At 34.0% G+C, this 15,914-nt stretch overlaps 1 protein-coding gene across 1 annotated transcript in view; it reads right to left on the bottom strand.

Moving 5' to 3' along the window:
* Dnah14 (dynein axonemal heavy chain 14) overlaps positions 1 to 15,914 on the bottom strand; it is a 376,944-nt gene that overhangs the window by 182,357 nt on the left and 178,673 nt on the right. The window contains exons 36-39 of the mRNA XM_046419847.2: positions 12,450 to 12,584; positions 10,308 to 10,520; positions 3,202 to 3,295; positions 710 to 918 (exon numbers count right to left, since the gene is read on the bottom strand). Coding sequence (XP_046275803.1) covers positions 710 to 918; positions 3,202 to 3,295; positions 10,308 to 10,520; positions 12,450 to 12,584 — 651 coding nt within the window. The remainder of the gene's footprint in view (positions 1 to 709; positions 919 to 3,201; positions 3,296 to 10,307; positions 10,521 to 12,449; positions 12,585 to 15,914) is intronic.

Raw genomic sequence — 15,914 nt, 5'->3', positions numbered from 1 at the left:
GTAAATTAAAAAATATGCTGTTCTCCTACTTCCTTTTTGCTTTATCAGTGTCCTCTGCCAAATATAGCTTAGAGTTATTATTCATTAAAGGGCAAGTGGTCAAAAACAGCTCAAGTAATTATCATTCTCTGGAATGATATATGTTTCTAACCATAGTTTTATCAGACAACAGGCAATTGGAGGAGTATGTGTAGGGAGGTGTATTGAGGCAGTGTATGTGGGTGAGGGGAACTGTTTACCTAGAAGTAGTCCTGGACTTAATTAGCTATATTATAGCACAGAGCTAATCATAGCTAATAATTAATTTCATTTATAGAATATACTGATTTTTTTGTGGTGTCTTTTACCTCCTCACTACTGTCTTGGCAATGTGTTTTCCAAGTTCTAAGAGTAAGAAAAGGTCTCAGGGAAATATTTCCTCTGTTGGAAAATTAGTTCACACCAGCAGCCTAACCTGTCTAATTGAAAGCACTACTTACAGTTGGGGAAAATATTGACACTTCAATTATTGAGAGTAATTGAATTAAGTAATAAATGCATTCATATTCAATTCTAGATTATGAGGCTTTGGGGTCACTTCTGAACTACTGGGTTGTGCTTCTGGGTCCAGAGGTAAAAGTAAAATAAACATTAAAGTGCTATCAATAGTGACTGGCTACTATCCTAAACAACATGTTTTCTTTGTTAAGAAAATTTTTTGAAAACTTACCATATATATCATTGCACACCGGCTGACAGTAGCAGGACTGGCCTGAGAGAGAGTATCCATTTCAAAAATAACTCTTATCTTACTAGTTAAAACTATTCTCTCACTGTTTGCTAGGAACAGTGTTCTAGTTTCATCAAACACAGAATTTAGATTCTCTATCCACAAAGTATCCACTGGACCATCTAAGATAATCCACTGCCAGTCAAAATCTAGAGAGAAAAATAAGGTAAAAGGTAATATAACTGAGAATAATCTCTATTTTTTATTACAATTTTGCAAATTTTCTGTTTTAGAGAATATTTTCCAAAATGAAAAATTGTCTTAGAAAACACTAGGTATTGTTTAGACATGAATTGGATAATTAATCTTTAAAATGTGGATAGAAGACCGATTTATGATCTTTTTCATAATAATATGATTTGTAAGTATGTCAGTCAGCTTTTCATTGTTGTGATTCAAACACTTGACAAAAACAATTTAGAGGAGGTAAAGTTTATTTTGGATTCACAGTTTCAGAGATTTAGTCAATGGTCAGCTGATTCCATTGCTCTGGGCCTGTCAGTGAGGCAGAGCATTGTGGTGAAAAGAGTGTGGTGGAGGAAATCTTCTCAGCTCACGGCAGTTGGGAAGCAGAGAGACTGAGCAAGGAGTCAGGGACAAAATATCATCACAAATGGCATGCCCTCAGTGCCCTACTTCCTCCAGCCATGCCCCTCCTGCCTACAGTTACCACCAAATGATACTTAAAATATTAATCCATCAAATGAACTATTCCACCAATCAGAATTCAGCTCTCATAATCTGATCGTTTCACCTCTGAACATTCCTGCATTGCCACATGAGGTGTTTGGGGGTCATCTTGTATCTAACACCATAACAGTGAGTTTGCTCCTTCCACTCATGAGTAATTTTTAGCATGCTACTCTTAGTAAATAGCAAAGGGAAAGAGATACTCTTCAAATAATCAAATAAATGAAAAGTTTGGAGTATATCACACTTGAAATCCATTTACTCGTCTTTCCACATTCCTCTTTCTAGTCCATCTGGGCCACTTTAACAAAACACCGTAGACTGAGTTACATATAAATAACATAAATTTATTTCTTATGGCTCTGGAGGTTTGGAAGTCCAATATCAAGATGCCAGCATATTCAGTGTCTGGTGAGAGCCATCCTCTTGGTTCACAGAAGGGTGCTTTTTCCTCTTTGTGTCCTTTTTGTTTTCCTCTTTGTGGCCCCTCTTAGTGGCCTTTTTTTTTTTTTTAAATAAGGGCACTAATTTCAAACATGAGGACAGAGCCTTCATGATCTAATCATTTCCCAGAAGCCCCACCTCCTAATAGCATTAACTTGAGGGTTAGGAGTTACATGAATTTGGGATATAAACCTCAGATCATAGAATACACTATATTTCACTGTATAATCATTACCACTGAATTAATATAAGTTCATGAGTATTTCATGCATCCTAATCTTGCACCAAAGATAGCTTGGTAAAAAATAGTTTCTACTATACTGGCACATTTTTTTTTAAAAAAAGCTTCATATAATGGTCATATTCTACTTTTTTTGCAAAAAAAATGGCATAAAATCTGTGACAGTTATGCAATGATATTCGGCATTCCATAGCCAACACAATTTCTACAATTTTAGAAAATCCATTGGTCAGAATAAGGGAAGTGTGAATAGGTCACTCTGCAGACAGAACATAGCTAACCACCTAAGACATTAAAGTATCCCTGAGGAGAGCTAGGATTCATATAGCCATCACTGCTAAGATGGGTTCTGGCTGACTGAAATACCTGCCCTAGATATTGTCCTAAAACCCCATAAAGAAAACTTATTATGCTCCAATCATTATATCCTACCGAAAATGACATACAAATACTAGAGGAAGTAGAAGCAGCAGCAGAAGTCTCTTTTAAAGTCTGGATCATAAATGTACCAACAGTGGATGTGTTGGTATGAAGTTCAATTGGAGTGGGGAAAACAATGGTTGGGGATCCTCTAGTAGACTGTCAGCTCCTTTGGAGTAGGGATCATGTCAAATACACATTCTGTCACACTGACACAGAGCAAAGTGGCTAGTACATATAAGGTGTGCATTCATTTTAGACAGATTTGCAGAGGGCTACATGATTTTGCCTGGGAATATAGCAATTGTTTGGAGTCCCACTTCAGAGGCCCTGCTGTTTTTCACATCATTATTTATTTTTGCCATTAATTTCTATTTGGTTTTTGTGAAGGATCAAAGGTCATTTATAAAATAAAGAACTATTTAAGCCTTAGTATTTCTATATCATAATAATATATACTATAATCACACAAAATTGTGATACACACAAAATTTAAATAAACACAAGAGGAAATAATAAATTGTGCAAGCCAAATACCACTAGGCAAAATATATTTAAAGATATAAAATAACTCATATCAGTTCAAAATGTCTTCTGTATTATTAATCATCTTCATGAATTTAATAAAAATACTTACTTGGAATTTGTGGACATTTTTCAATTTTCTCTAACTCATTTAGAAAAACATTATCATCAATATCTGCTGAATCAGAGGAACCAAGTTTGAAAACCTAAAATATGCAATCAATAATGTTAAAGTTTTTATTTGAAAATTCCCAACCACAATGAGTGATATGTCTGTATGCTTTCTTGAGTGAGAGAAATGTGAAAGGCAGGAGGTTCTCCAGCTGAAAAGGCTGACACATAACCAGCATACTATAAGTTGCAAGTAACTGACTTGCAACTACTGTTTATTTCCTTTTAGAATATTATTTTTTTGTTTCTTGCCCCCCATGCAAAAATAGTACATGTTTGTTGTTTAATACTCAAATAATACATCAAAGCACAAGGAAGAAAGCATAAGTTCTTTGAATTTCCACCATATATAGACCACTATCATTGATATTTTGGTGCATATTTTTCCTAGACTTTTCTTCTTATCAATTCTCAAATTTTAGGGTTTGCAAGAATTACCTGGAGGCTGGTAAATTGCACATCCTAAGATCTCATCTTGGGTGATTCTGATTGAAGAGGTTTGGGGTGAAGCCCATGGTTTTCATTTTTAATGCTCAGTCTAGGTGATTCTAATACAAATTTTTCTTATACCTACCTTTGAGGCATTCTCATCTATGCATGTGATTAACTTAATTATCTGTGGAGAAGATTTTATTATTCATTTCCTCAGCAGAGCTGAGTGATATGTCATGAGCTAACTGGCCCTGGTTTCCTCTGCCATTAAGAAAAGTAGTGGAAGAGAAGACAAAACATGAAAGCTATGCCGGGGGCTGAAGAGAGAGAGAGCAAGCAAGGGTCTCAGGTTTGAACAAGGCCCTAGCAATACAACAGACAGTAGTCAGCTGGTGCTAATCTCCAGGCCTCATCAGAAGGTAATCAACTCCCAGGCTATTTCCAATTATTATAATTATGAAAGTTAAGAAATTATCATCCTCAGACATAAATAATTATGCCCTAGTGTATCTCCTTCTGAAGATAGTATTTTAAAAATGTGGGATTGTGGGGTCAAAGTTTATATGTATTTATTTTAAAATAATTTTTATTAGATTTCTTCCCAAAGGTTTGTAGCAATAAAATTCCTACCAAGGGCCAAGGGCCATGGCACACACTTTTAATCTCAGCAGCTCTGGAGTCTGAGGCAGGAGAATCACAAGTTCAGGGCCAGGCTTAGCAATTTTGTGAGGCCTTACCTCCAAATAAAAAAAATAAAAAGGGTTTGGTTGGGGACCTAGCTCAGTAGTAAAGGGCCCTGGGTTCAATCCCCAGTACCAAAAACTAAAAAATTAAAATTAAAATCTTCCTACCAACTCGGTGTAATAATGCACGTTTCTCCACATCCTTGCCAACACTAATTGTGTTTGCTATCAATATTCTAAAGTTTTGAAAAACTGACAAAGAAGAAAAACCTATGCCTATCATTTTTCTAACTTTCATTTCTTTGACTAACAGCTAGGCTGAATTTCTTGTCATACTTCTTCTGGCAGTTTGTATTTATTCTATCAATTTTCTATTCATGTCCTTTTATCTTTTCCTCATTTAGTTATTTCATATTTTCTTACTCATTTTTAAAGATCCATTTAACATTATGAATCTTTATGGATTTTTGTCATTACATTTAGATTTATCACCTATAAATGTTGTAAATATTTTCTCCTAAAATGTGGTTTGCTGTGGGGAGCAGTGATGTGGATCTAGATGTCTGATGGCCTCATTGTTTCGGTGTTCTTGCACTGTGATTTCCCTGAGCAAAAGTACAGGGTTAACATTTCCCAGTTGCTATGGTGACTCCAGCCCTTGGTTGCTCTGGGCAATTGCTCAGGGTTATCAGTTATGACCTTGAAATGAAGACATTGACTCCTAGGGATAGAAGATTCTGAGCATAGTAAGACAAACAAAATTGTCTCATCTGCACTGTGACCTTCAAGCCTGCTGCTTTGCAGAAACTTTCTCACGAATAACCTTTTGATGATAAAACCTATATAATAAACATGTGGAGCTAGCTTTGGGTCACTGTTCTCAATCAGAGTTCCATTTCCCACTTGATCCAGCTTTTCTCTCTAAATGTTTGTGTGTTTTTCTTAATCCCCCATTGCCCCTCGCCAGTTCTTGAATAATGGTGCAGGTCGTGACAGTTTGCTTTAACTTAGTTTATAGTAACTTTTGCAAAGAAATTTTCATACTTACATTTATAGTCAAATCCTTTCATTTTTTTACTTAGGATTTTGGGGTGTACAGTCTTAGTTAAAGACTTTCTAACTCTGAAAATATGCCCCTAAATATTATATTCTTATAATTTTGTCATAACATTTAGATTGCTAATTCATCTGGAATTTTATTTCTGTTGAGTGAGTGAGGGTTTTTTTCCATATTTTCATATAAGACAGTGGCACATTTAATAGTGGATTAAATAAAGAATTCCTTCCTCATTAATTAGATCTCTCAAACAAAAGTTAAATAAAGAAACTATAGAACTCAATAATATAATCAATAACTTAGTCTTAACTGAAATATATAGAATATTTAATTAATCAACAAGTGAACATGTTTTCTTCTCAGCAGCACATGGATCCTTCTCTAAAATAGATTATGTATTATGCCACAAAGCAACTCTTAGCAAATAAAAAAAAAGTAGAGATACTAACCTGCATTCTATCAGATCATAATGGAATGAAATTGGAAATCAATGATAAAGTAAACAATAAAAGCCACTCTAACACCTGGAGACTAAATATTAAAGGAACAATGAGTTGCAAAAGACACCAAAGAGGAGATTAAAAAATTCTTAGAGGTAAATGAGAACACTGATACAACATATCAAAATCTATGGGACACTACGAAGGCTAAGAGGACACTAAGAGGAAAGTTCTTGCATGAAGTTCATTCCTTAAAAGAAGAAAAAGTCAACAAATGACCTAATGTTACATCTCAAGGCCCTAGGAAAAGAAGAACAAATCATCACCAAAAGCAGTAGAAGACAGGAAATAATTAAAATCAGAGCTGAAATCAATGAAATTGAAACAAAAAAACAACTGAAAAAATTGACAAAATAAAAAGTTGGTTATTAAAAAAAATAAATAAAATTGATAAAGCCTTAGCCATTCTAACAAAGAGAAGGAGAGAGAAAACTCAAATTACTAACATCCATGATGAAACAGGAAATATCACCATGGACACTATACAAATACAAAAAGTAATTAGAAATTATTTTGAAAATTTGTACTCCAATAAAATGAAAAATATCAAAAACATTGACAAATTTCTAGAGTCATATGATTTCCCAAACTGAACCAGGATGTTATACACAATTTAAACAGATCAATTTCAAGCAATGAAATAGAAGATGCCATCAGAAGCCTACCAACCAAGAAAAACCCAGGGTCAGATGCATACACAGCTGAGTTCTATAAGACCTTTAAAGAAGAACTGACACCAATACTCCTCAAATTATTTCATGAAACAGAAAAAGAATGAATACTTCCAAACTCATTCTATGAGGCCAAAGCTAGACAAAGACATATCAATGAAAGAAAACTTCAGACCAATGTCTCTAATGAGCACAGATACAAAAATTCTCAATAAAATTCTGGCAAATGGAATACAAAAACATTAAAAAAAGATAGTGCACCATGATCAAGTGGGATTCATTCCAGGGATGCAAGGTTGGTTCAACATACAGAAATCTATAAATGTAGTTCATCTCACCAATAGATTTAAAGATAGGAATCATATGATCATCTCAATAGACGCAGAAAAGGCATTTCACAAAATACAGCACCTTTTCATGTTCAAAACACTAGAAAAACTAGGGATAACAGGACATATCTTAACATTGTAAAAGCTATCTATGCTAAGCCCCAGGCCAACATCATTCTAAATGGAGACAAATTGAAAGCCTTCTCTCTAAAAACTGGAAAAAGACAGGAATGCCCTCTTTTCACCACTCCTATTTAACATAGTTCTTGAAACACTAGTCAGAACAATTAGGGATATGAATAGGAAAAGAAGAACTCAAATTATCACTATTTGCCAAAGATATGATTCTATTCCTAGAAGACCCAAAAAATTCCACCAGAAAACTGCTAGAACTAATAAATGAATTCAGCAAAGTAGAAGGATACAAAATCAATAACCCGTAAATCAAAGGCATTTCTGTGTATCAGTGACAAATTCTCAGAAAGAGAAACTAGGAAAACTACCTCATTTACAATAGCCTCAAAAAAAAAAAATACTTGGGAATCAACAAAAGAGGTGAAAGATCGTTACAATGAAAACTGCAGCATGCTAAAGAAAGAAATTAAAGAAGACCTTAGAAGATGGAAAGATCTCCCTTGTTCTTGGATAGGCAGAATTAATATTGTCAAAATGACTATACTACCAAAAGAATTATACAGATTTTATACAATTCCAATCAAAATCCCAATGACATTCCTCATAAAAATAGAAAGATGTGGATGTGGACTGAAACCTACAAATCCGTCATGAAACTCGTCTGGAAAAACAAGAGACCCAGAATAGCTAAAGCAATCCTTAGCAAGAAGAATTAAGCAGGTGGCATCACTATACCAGACCTGAAACTATACTACAGAGCAATAGTAACAAAACCACCATGGTATTGGCACCAAAACAGACTGGTAGACCAATGGTACAGAATAGAGGACACAGAGACTAACCAACAAAACTATAATTATCTTATATTAGACAAAGGTGCCAAGAACATGCACTGGAAAAAAAAATAGCCTCTTCAACAAATGGTTCTAGGAAAACTGGAAATCCATATGCAACAAGATGAAATTAAACCCCTATCTCTTACCAAGCACAAAACTCAAAGTGGATCAACAACCTAGGAATTAAGGCAGAGACCCTGTGTAATAGAAGAAAACCTAGGCACAAATCTCCATCACTTTGAATTAGGCCCTGACTTCCTTAATAAGACTCCTATAGTGCAAGAAACAAAATAAAGAATGAATAAATGGGATGGATTCAAACTAAAAAACTTGTTCTCTGCAAGAGAAACAATCAGCGAGGTGAATAGAGAGCCTACAGCTTAGGAGCAAATTTTTACCACTTACACATCAGATAGAGCACTAATCTCTAGGATATATTAAGAACTCAAAATATCTTAACACCAAAAAATCCAAATAACCCAATCAATAAATGTTCCAAGGAACTGAACAGACATTTCTCAGAAGGTGATACACAATTAGTCAACAAATATATGAAAAAAATGTTCATCATCTCTAACAATTAGAGAAATGCAAATTAAAACAACACTGAGATTCCATCTCACTCTAGTCAGAATGGAAATTATCAAGAATACAAGGAACAATAAATGTTGTCAAGGATGTGGAGAAAAAGGCACATTCATACATTGCTGGTGGGACTGCAAAATGGTACAGCCAATATGGAAAGCAGTATGGAGATTCTTTGGAAAACCTGGAATGGAACCACCTTTTGACCCAGTTAACCCACTCATCAGTTTATACTCAAAGGACTTAAAAACAGCATACTACAGGGATGCAGCTACATCAATGTTTATAGCAGCACAATTCACAATAACTAAGTTGTGGAACCAACCTAGATGCCCTTCAATAGATGAATGGATAAAGAATATGTGGTATATATACACAATGGAATGTTACTTGGTAACCTTTCAATTCCCTATGAGTTTTCTGGAATGCAGCAAAAGATAAAGAAGACTTCAATAGAAAGAGAACATTAACTTTGAAGGTTTGTGTCTGATGCTCTGACCCAATCACCCAATCACCAACTGCCAAAGATGTGGATGTGAACTGAAACCTACATCAGACCAGACCCCTAATGGGAAAATATGATTTTGTGCAGTATTTCCAATCCTGAGTGAAATGCAGCCCCTTTTGCTCACACACATTCCACCTAATTGTGTACCCTAATAAAAACTCAACTTTAATCTTGGTAGGCATCTCACTCAGATTGCCTGCATTCTGCTCTGAAAGTGTATATCTTTACCTTTCGCTTGCTAATAAAGTTCTTCCTCTGTTTGTTAAAAAAAAAGATAAAAGCTTTAAAAATATTTATTTATATAATTAAGTAACCATCAACACACAAGTTAAGTATCCCTTATCTGAAATTCTTGGGATCAGAAGTGTTTTGGAGTTTGGAATATTTGCATACACTTAAAGAGGATGGGCCGCCCAAGTTTAAATAAAAAATTAATTATGTTTCACATATGCCTTATACATAGAACCTGAAGGTAACTTCTAAAAATAGTTTTAAAAGAAGTTTGTGCATAAACCAAGTTACATGGTATGGAATTTTCCACTGTGGCATCAAGTCAGTATTGATGTTTCAGGTTTTAAAGTATTTTGGATTTTGATTTTCAGAATAGAGGTGCTCAACCTGAAACAGAGTAATCTTAGACAAGAGAAATTCTATCAAGATATCCCTGAAAAGTTAGAATCTACAAAAGAATACATTGATAAGCTTATTTTCATGGGTTGGAGGAAAGAATATATAGTACATTTGATAGAGCTGACTATACTTCCAAAATTATATAGGAATTTATATTTTACAATGTAGTGGAATGTTGTTTTTCTGTTTTTATATTTACTAAACTCCTGGGTTTCAACTATCACTGTTTGTTAACATATTTTAGCTAATGAAATTTATCAGTAGCCTTACTTATTACTAACAAAAATACAACTTTTCAAATTTCTGCCATTTATATTCATTGATGAATTTTGTATCAAATATTTAGTTCACATTTCTACTGAAGTATTTTTTTACCTTGTTAATTTGTAAGGTAAATTGTTGGTGCTAGGATCACTATATTATTTTCTATTTAAATTGAATTCACTTTGTGTTTCTTTCAAAGCAAAACCTTCAACTTCACTCAATTGTTTACTGACCATTTTAAAGTACAATGGCACATTTTCTTTTTTTAAAATAATTTATAATTTTCTTTTTTAAAAACTGTTCATAATCCTTTAAATTTACTTTTAAACTAAAAGGTATCTAGTGATGTTTTAATATTAATCATTGCATAAGTACTTAATCCATATTAGCAAATAAAAATATTCATTCTGTACTTACAGCAGATAAACCTGAGATTCTTGACTTTAGTCCAATATCCATGTTTTTCTTTGAGTAATTTGTATTTAAATACACATAATTTCGAAATGTTGCTGATAATAAGCCATCAGTCCATTCCATAGTATTAGGATCCAATTGTCCATATAGTTCATTAAGAGTGATGCACTTTGGATTTAAGACACAAAGATCTACTTTTCCTTTTTTTACTGAAATCTGGAATGAATCCTGTGTGGTTTAAAATACATTATAGTACAATTTTTTGATTTGTGCAGTATTAACAAAATGATTTAGAAGGACTTTTCCATCAAAGAAAAAATCTCTATGAACGTGGTGATTTACAAGAAACAGTAAAAACTGATTAATTAAAATTATCCACAATCTATAAATCATTATTTTAAAAAGTTCTAAACATTACAAATAATTATCTGAGGTGTGTGTTGCAGGGTGAAAATCTCAATGTGCTGCATTTAGGAACACAATATTTAAGATGGGATGTGATATATCTGGAACCAGGGTTGATGTAGAAATGAGAGAGGGAGTAGGAAACTTTGTCAGAATAGTCACTCAAGTACATCTTATTTGCAACATTATAATCTGTCTGGGTGTTGCCTGAAGAACTGGTCTCTGTTTCATCTACGGTATTTCACCGTATAATCTTCATTACCACATAATTGTCACATCCTATTTTTTAGTCCCCCAAATTGGCTTATGACTTTTTTTTTGCATGATTTGCATGGAATAATTCTGTTCATCACACTGTTAAAAGATAAATAGCAGCAGTGTATTTACCAGTGGCATATGGATGCACATTTGCCTTCTCCTGCACTATGAAACTTAAGTTTGGAATTCTTGGTGTTGGTGCAATGTCAGTGTATTTCTGAAAGTTGATTGTGGCTTGTTTAGAGCACTGCAGTATTAAAGGTAAATAGATCCTATATGAGTGACACTAAGGACAGCAGTTCAGATAATGATAGTAGCTCAAAATTTTCAAGTGCAGAAGATTAAATTTTCTAAGTGCATACTTTTCAAAACTAAGTAAAACAAAAAAATATTTTCAGTTCATTCTTTCTTGGTCATTATTATTTATTTATTTTCCAAACTTCTCACAATTGTACATACTACTTTTATACTAAAAAACCGTTTTTAATTATTACCCATAACATTGTTGTGAGGATTAAACGAGATAATTTAAACAAAAGTGCTTTAGCACAGTACTGGACCCATATTTAGTACTCTGCAAATATGAGTTATGATTATTATTATTATTGCTGAGATAATGTACCTCTTTAATTATAATATTGCTTAAGAACTTATTGAAATCTGTTGAGAAAGGAAATTTAGAGGAAAGGATAAAAGATAAAGTACTATACAAACGATTTTTAAGCAGGGTAGCTTATACTAACAGAGAAAAAGATTCACACAACTCAGAAACTGACTTTCTAAAACTTTTGGAATACATTTAAATTAAGTAACTCAATCATATAATGTTTACTGGAGTCTAGTTTTATACTGCATAAAAATGGATCATGACTAACTAGGAGCTATTCTAAAAACTCAAGGATAACAATGTTTGTAAATCCATCAACATAGCTTATTACATTAACCAGTTAAAATATTTTAACTGAATATTTTAGCTGAAAATCAGTTAATAAATTCTAACAACAACAACAACAAAGTTTTGGGGAATAGAAATTTCCAAAGTATGATAAAAAATACTTGTCAGATGTCAAGAGTAAGCTTCATATTAAATGCATTCCTAATAAAGTAAGGAACATATACTATAGTTAACATTGTTTTGGTTAATCAGTTCAGTAAGATAAGCATATAAGTTACATAAATATTAGAAAAGAGACAAAAAATTATTTTGATTTGATGATGATTTAATTGATACCAAAAAAGAAACTTACAATCCATTTAGAAAAGTGACTAAGTACAAAACAAATATACAAAATATACAAAACAAATATACAATTCAATAGTTTTATTTCACACTAGTTTGTATCATTACAATGATACATAACTATCAAATTCCTAGCAATAAGTTTAATAAGTAATGAAAATATTTATGGAAAAAAGATAAAATGTTAATATAAGTAGAAAATATGAACATAGGGGAAACATTTTATTTAGTGGAACATTTACCTTTGAATAAGATTCCCTTTGCTTAATTGATAACATGTCTACAACTGGTAATAGTATTAATGCTTTTTCTAAAATTCTTCTGACTGTTGTTTTTCCTCCACCTGTTGGGCCCACTAACATCACACCAACGCAAGCCTAAAACAAAATTAACATTAATATAAATTTTAAGTTTGTTTTAAAAAATCTGCTTATATCCACAGACTCTTCCTTCAAATTGCTGTTCAATCCATTATAATCTGACTTCTGCTTTTACTTAGGCTAATGCTAAAAGCATCAGGAGTCTTCTGCTCTTGCATGTGTTCTATCTTACTCTGCACTATATGAGGACACAGCAAGAGGGAGGCCATCTACAAGCCAGGATGAGGATCTTACCATACATGGAATCTGCCAGTACCTTGATATTGAGCTACCCAGCCCCCATAACTGAAAGAAATAAATGTTGTTTAAGCTACCCATTCTATAAGATTTTTGTTATAGCAACCTGAGATGACTAAAACATTTGGTTGTCACCATGTCTTCTGGAAGATTGTAATAGCATTAAGGAAATTATTATTTTTTAAAATAATGACATAAATATACATTAAAATTCAAATATGGATAAAGATAGAATATATATTCACTAACTTTACAGTCTCTGTAGCCTCACGGAGTTCTTGTAATTCTCTGATCAGACAGTCCTGGATGCTACATTTGGCAAGGTGAGAATGGTCCAAAAAGCCTTTTTTATCAAATGGAAATTGAATATTCAAGAACACAGCTAGCCTTGTTCTAGTGAATCATGAAAATATGGCAGCTATCTCCCTGGGGTAAACTTCATCCCCCACTTGACTTTTTAGAATAACACTGTTGGTTCAATGAGATCTTGATTCATAAAGATTCCCTGGATAAAGTGCCTGGGTCTGGTTTACTGATGGTTCAGCTAAACTGAACCCTTAGGCATCTCACTGGTCAGCCTCAGAGCCAGAAGATTTATTCACTTTACTTGGTGGACACAACTCTGACTCTTGGGTTTTACCAATGGCTTAGATATTTGGTCTGCCACTTGGAAAAAAATTTCAGTCTAGAAGATTAAACATGCCCTCCACCCCGCCCGCCTTGAGGCTGTGAAGTGTGGAAATAAATGATGACTGATGACCAACTAATCTGATTCACTCATGGGCCCATGGTTCATTTTTGATGATATTGCCCAGAACCAACTTGCTAATTGAGCCTTCCCTGTCCAGATTGCGATAACCTCTATGTGAATCCAACATCTGAACATTGCAAGTGAACATTCTAAAATTTTCACCTTAAAACAACACCATCATAATAAAGAACTGTGTGTTTCTGATGTGGAAGCTACTACCACACTTAATGACTCTTGCCAAAAGTTGATATAGTTGTTTCACAGGGAGGGAAGCCACAATGAATAGGGCATGAACACAAAGAAAGTCCTGGCACATTGACTACATTAGATCTCTATTCCCCAAAGCGCTATTGGTGATGTCTCACTAATGTTGAAATAATTTAAGGTATGGGGTTGATATTACTATCTAATCAGCAGACTCTGGCCATATCATTGTTTCTTGAAACTAATTTGTATTACATGTGTGGATTTCTGGACCATTTGCAATCTGACAATGGTGTACCTTTTATCACAAAAGTCACTAAACAATGGGCAAATGATCAAGGGATTTGATGGACCTTTCACACTCCCTAAAGTCCACAAGCATCTGGTATTATTAAGCATTGGAACAGTCTCCTCAAAAATTTACTCGGTTTGATTCTATCTCCCCCACATTCTCTTTGCCTGTATATCTTACCGAGGAAGTTCAATCATTGAATTTAAGTGTCTTCAGGAAAAGATCATGTCCTTTCATCTGCTTCTTGAGTAATGATTAATATAAAAGATATGGGGAATTATATAGACATATTTTGAAAAGTTGGGATTCAGTCCTGAAAATTCCTGGGCATGGTGCTTCTTTCTTCTCCCTAATGACAACACCATGCCACTCTGGTTGATACATATTCCATGTGATAGGATGATAAAAATGAAGACTAGAAGGGTCAAATTTAATCCTGTTTCAACTATCTAGATTCTCTTAGATTGATATGGTATTAGATCACAAGGATAATAACTTGACTGAGTACATTACCAATGTAAATTTTATGAAAATATCCCTCTTCTTCTTGCATATAATCCTTCAAAATGAGAGGTCTGGGTGCAAGCAGGGGATGCTTGGAAAATTACTATGGTTAAAATTACTGAAATGGGATACACCAGTGTTGTGGTAGTACAGGGACAGAAAAAAAAAAAACCTAGAAGAAATGCCTCAGATTCTGAGGGGATCAGAGGGCAAGAAGGGATATAGAATATCTTTTGTCATTCATATGTGTCTTTCTAACCTTCTTCAAAAAGGCAAAAACCCCAACGGGACTATCTTTAATTCAACTGACAGGATTTAATTATTATTCTGCTTAATTACTGGAGAGTCTATCAGAAATAGCAGGGATGGGCTCAGCTCTTGCATCTCCTGAGCAAAACTCTGTCAATACCTCCAGATGACTTGAATGTCTTTCTCATCTCTGTTCCTAGTGCTAGATCATTCCATGGAAGATAAATGACATGCTGACGGCATGGCAAACTGACTCTCCACCCAGTCACTTCAAAAATAAGAACCAGATTTAATTACTAGAGTTGAATTGAGAACCCATATTGGAGGACAGTCAACCTGTACCATTCCTCACCTTGAAGTGCTATAGGTTCCACTTAGGAAACCCAGTAACTGTAAAAACAAAAATAAAAACTCACTTTCCTTCTGAGTGAAACATGTGCACCCTTAGTGTTGCATTTCTCCCATAAAAGTCAGATATTAATCTGACTCCTCCTTAAAAACAATGTAACTACAATTTAAGGGTAGTTATGAATGGCAAGCATCCAGGATTTAAGAGAATAGCACCTTGACCTTGTAAGGCATTCAGATCAGCCTCAATTCGATGGCCACTATTGTTATGAATGATAAAATTGCACTAGACACTTTCTCCTTGTGGGTAAAGGCAAAAATCTGTGCAGTTGACAATAAATATTGCTAAGTATGGATCAATGCTTCAGAGATCAACAGGCATGGTCAACACAGAAACTTAAGGAGAAATCCATCTGACTTTCTAAGGTAGATTCTGATGGTTTATAGAATATGTTCAACTGTTTGGGCTTGAGACCTTGGATAGGAATGATTGAGATCAATACTTTAGGTTGGCCTTATCCTGCTATTTGGTGTCCTATTAACAGAAGCCTTAATTTTGTCTGGTATGAGCTAAAATGAATATACTTTTGGTCCTAGTCCCTGATAGTAAGATTAATCAGAGTGGTCAACAGAATAGTGTACTCATGAGGAAATTTGATCAGAAGCCAAGTGGATGTATAAATGAGGGGCAGATGTTGTTGGGAGGCAATGCTTTAGGTGTTTCTGAAAGATTTCTAAATAT

Source organism: Marmota monax, unplaced genomic scaffold (genome assembly GCF_021218885.2).
Source record: "Marmota monax isolate L192 unplaced genomic scaffold, Marmota_monax_Labrador192_F-V1.1 WCK01_AAM20220418_F8-fsc00153, whole genome shotgun sequence".
NCBI classification, from domain to species: Eukaryota; Metazoa; Chordata; class Mammalia; order Rodentia; family Sciuridae; genus Marmota; species Marmota monax.
This window is presented reverse-complemented; position numbering and strand designations above follow the sequence as displayed.